Here is a 3,543-nt window from a genome sequence, read left to right on the forward strand (position 1 = left end):
CTTCCGAGGAGTGGCTGGTGGGTTTGAACCGCCAGCCTTCTGGTTAGCAGTCAAGTGCCTTAGGCACTATGCTACCAGAGCTCCTGAGAAGTCCTCATCCACTGCTGGTCATGAGCACAAGTCCTTGGTGCCTCGACTGAGGAGCACACGCGTGATGACGACGGACCCCACAGTACCTAGTGTGTTGGCTCGAAGCCAGCAACCATTAAAAGACATGTCACTGAGCTTTCCTAAAATAAACCATTTATTGAAAAAAGAACCTTTGTCTTAAATTTCATTAATCGGGCTTTTGCATAATCTGAAGCTTGCCAACAACAACAAAAAGGGAAGTTTCACAGTCAGTGCACTCGACAAACATGAGATTAAAAAACAAGGTCCAGAACGCCTGGTAACACTACGACTTCTTTTGAACCTAAGAAGGTCAAAAACACTACACTGACAGTACGGTTCTCGTCACACGAGAAACAGGACAAGGCGATGGTCCGTGTACAGTAGTAATGGCACTTAACATGCAGCTTCTTCAACCTCGCGGACACCTCGCACAGGAGGGCCCTGTGCCAAGAAAAACAAACAGGAGCAGCAGCAGAAGTGACGCACGTCACCTGTGCAGTCTTCAGTCTCGGAGGGTAAAGGCTTATGCTGCTTCTCAGCACAGTCTTTATGTAAATATTACATACAGTAGTGATTAAGAGCATTTCCGAGTTCATACACTACCAGGCCACACGCTGATTAGCTTCATTCTTCATCTGTGCAAACCTGTGAGGAAGGCAGGAGAGAGCTGAACCCCACGGATACCACACGCAAGACTTGTAGATAATCCATTAACCTCGACCTTCACCGCACTACAACTGGCCCGGAGGAAAAGGGCTAAATAAACACAGTGAGAGAAGTCGGTGCTGTTACTGCTCCAAAGCACTGCCTACCAGTGAACTACTGAAAACATTTCTAGAATGTGTATGTTAATGTTGTTCATAGTCTTTAAAGCTAAGAAATACAACGTTACGTGATTACAAACCCTAGCATCTGTGCAGCAGAGGCAATTGTTGGTCCCCGGACACCCCACCCAAGAAGAGTTCTGCCGGCCCTCACCAGGGCCCTTCCATGTGGTTTCTGCCAAGGTTCTACACTCATGCCGTTCCCGTCCACACACCACCCCAGCAGCAGGTACCTCCATGTCTGCTCTGCTGGCCCGTGCCCTGAGGAACGCCAGTGCAGAATATCCACGTCTGCCGGAAACCCCCAAGCAGAAGCGCCAGACATGCCTCACACCTAATGTTTACCAACGGGACACCATCGCCTCTCTGGCCCCACCCTCCACCAGCTGACTCCCCGTGTCCCTACCTGGGGAATGGAATCTCTGTGACCCAGTGATTCAGCCAGAGACCGGCAGCCTCTCGCAGTCCGAGCCAGTTACCCAGTCAAAGCCACTCTAGCTCCTAAGTATCACCTAGAACTCACCCTCTCGTCCCAAGTCTCCATTCTTTGCTATGGCAACAACTCCCCAACTAGACTCTTGGCTCCAAAACACTAGTTAAATTCCTTCAGGTGGCTCTGCCTATGTTGCCACCTTCCACACCCCATCATATCTTCTGCATACAGGTCCACGGGACCCTCTCCTGATGGGGCCTTTCCAGGTCTTTCTCATTTGTCTGGCAAGCTCATCCCCTATCGTCGGCCTGGCTCACCACCCCTAATAGCTCAGACACCTCCTGCCTGCTGTGGGAAGTACGGTCAGAGGTCAAGTGCCTGGGTCAACCTCATCATGGCATCATCACAAGGCTGAACATATTGGCACCTGGTGACTAGCTGTCTCCATCTTCCAAACAGACCTTGCACCCCCACTCCCTAGAGTGGGGACCTTGTCTTTTATTCAGGCCTGCCTGGAAGTCCAGTAACTGGCCCAGATGTACCTCAAAATTAACTTATCCAAAATGGAGCATGTCAGAGAACCTCAATAAACATTTTCTGAAGAACTATATATGTATGTCTATATCATCCTGGCATAACACATTTAGCATCTTTCCATTTCAACAATATACTTTCTTATATTTAAATTTCAAAATTTCCTCAAGTGCCAGCTTCAAAACAGAATCCCAACAGTGAATGTAAGGAGAGGAGACATTGTCAGACAAACCTTGACAAATGCGTGGTCGAGGAGCTGGCTGGCCGTCCACCTCATCTTTGGGTCACTTTCAAGGCAGTGAGAAAGGAAGTCCTTTCCTTCGGGACTTAATTTTTCAGGGATTGGTGGCTTATGTCCCATTCCCACTTTATACATAATCTGAAAGTTGTGTTCATACTCATGCCAGGGCCTCTGAAAAGACAGATAAAATTCAGGTTGTAATCCTAGGTGGCCACTGAACAAGGCACGCACACACTCTCCCTTTAGGTATTGCAGTATTACAGATACCACAGGCTGCAAACTTAACAGATACCTGGGGCTGGCAAACTTTGTTCTGTGAGTCACATGGTTTTTGTCACAACTATTCAATTTCCCCACTGTAGCATGAAGGTAGTTGCAGACAATAGATAACCAAATGGGAATGGCTGTGTTCCAACAAATCTTTATTTACAAGAACAGATGGCTGGTATAGTTTCCTGAATCCATCTGGAATGTTCCATTTGTCTAGCATTATCTAGAATCATCATGTCAATTAAAAATGTAATGCATAAAGTCTATGAAATTCCACCAAGCATGTAACACTGAACAGTTACCAACAGGGTGGTGACCAGACCACCTGCCTTGAATGCTGAGCGTCAATCCTTCTGGTGCCAAGCTCTGCACCTTTTATTACAACCACGAAACAATGAGCCTCACTGGGGAAGCACTACGTTTGTTAAGGCACTGGAAACTGCAGACCACTGTTTAGTTCTTATGACAGGAGTCCTTCAGTGTGGCCTGGGTCTTTCTCTGATACTTGGCTTGGATGAAATAACACAGCTGGCAGCCATCTTCCTATTTGATCAATATTATCTGCTAACAGAATAATTCTATCATTACATAGTCTAATACTTATTAAACTATTATTAGTATTATAACTACAGAAATACTAGCTAATATTTATTGAAAGGCGCTCTGGTGGTACAACAGTTAAGTGCTCAGTTGCCAACCAAACGGTTGGTGGTTCAAACCCACCCAGAGGCTCCATGGAGAAAAGGCCTGGCAATCTGCTCCTGTAGAGATACAAGCCAGGGAACCCCACGGGGCAGCTGTCCTCTGTCATGTGGGGCTGTTAGGAGTCCAAAATTCACTTGACAACATGCAAAGACAATGGGGACTGGGCGCTTGCTGGGGCGGGGTGGGGCAAGGCTCTTTCCCAGCAGCTGTATGGTCTGGTCGTATGATGTATTTAACTCATTTCCTACTAGTGACCACTTAGGAGGCATCTGATTTCTCCCTGTGTAAACGACTAGAATTACACATGCCCTGCACATGTGCACAGGGATACCTCTGTACACTGGCTCCATTGTTCATCCGCGGTATCTTCATCAGAAGACACACTTTCAGAAACAAAATGTCTTTCTTGGTTTAAGGGCTGCACT

The 3,543-nt window shown here is 47.1% G+C and overlaps 1 protein-coding gene across 1 annotated transcript in view; it reads right to left on the reverse strand.

Moving 5' to 3' along the window:
- Nucleotides 1–735: 735 nt before the first annotated feature.
- MAP3K4 (mitogen-activated protein kinase kinase kinase 4) overlaps nt 736–3,543 on the reverse strand; it is a 109,339-nt gene continuing 106,531 nt past the window's right edge. Inside the window, exons 25-26 of the mRNA XM_042781574.1 lie at nt 2,135–2,314; nt 736–756 (exon numbers count right to left, since the gene is read on the reverse strand). Coding sequence (XP_042637508.1) covers nt 736–756; nt 2,135–2,314 — 201 coding nt within the window. The remainder of the gene's footprint in view (nt 757–2,134; nt 2,315–3,543) is intronic.

The sequence above is a fragment of the Orycteropus afer genome, unplaced genomic scaffold, assembly GCF_000298275.1.
Source record: "Orycteropus afer afer isolate SDZICR_OR568_19922 unplaced genomic scaffold, OryAfe1.0 scaffold00135, whole genome shotgun sequence".
Taxonomy (NCBI): Eukaryota; Metazoa; Chordata; class Mammalia; order Tubulidentata; family Orycteropodidae; genus Orycteropus; species Orycteropus afer.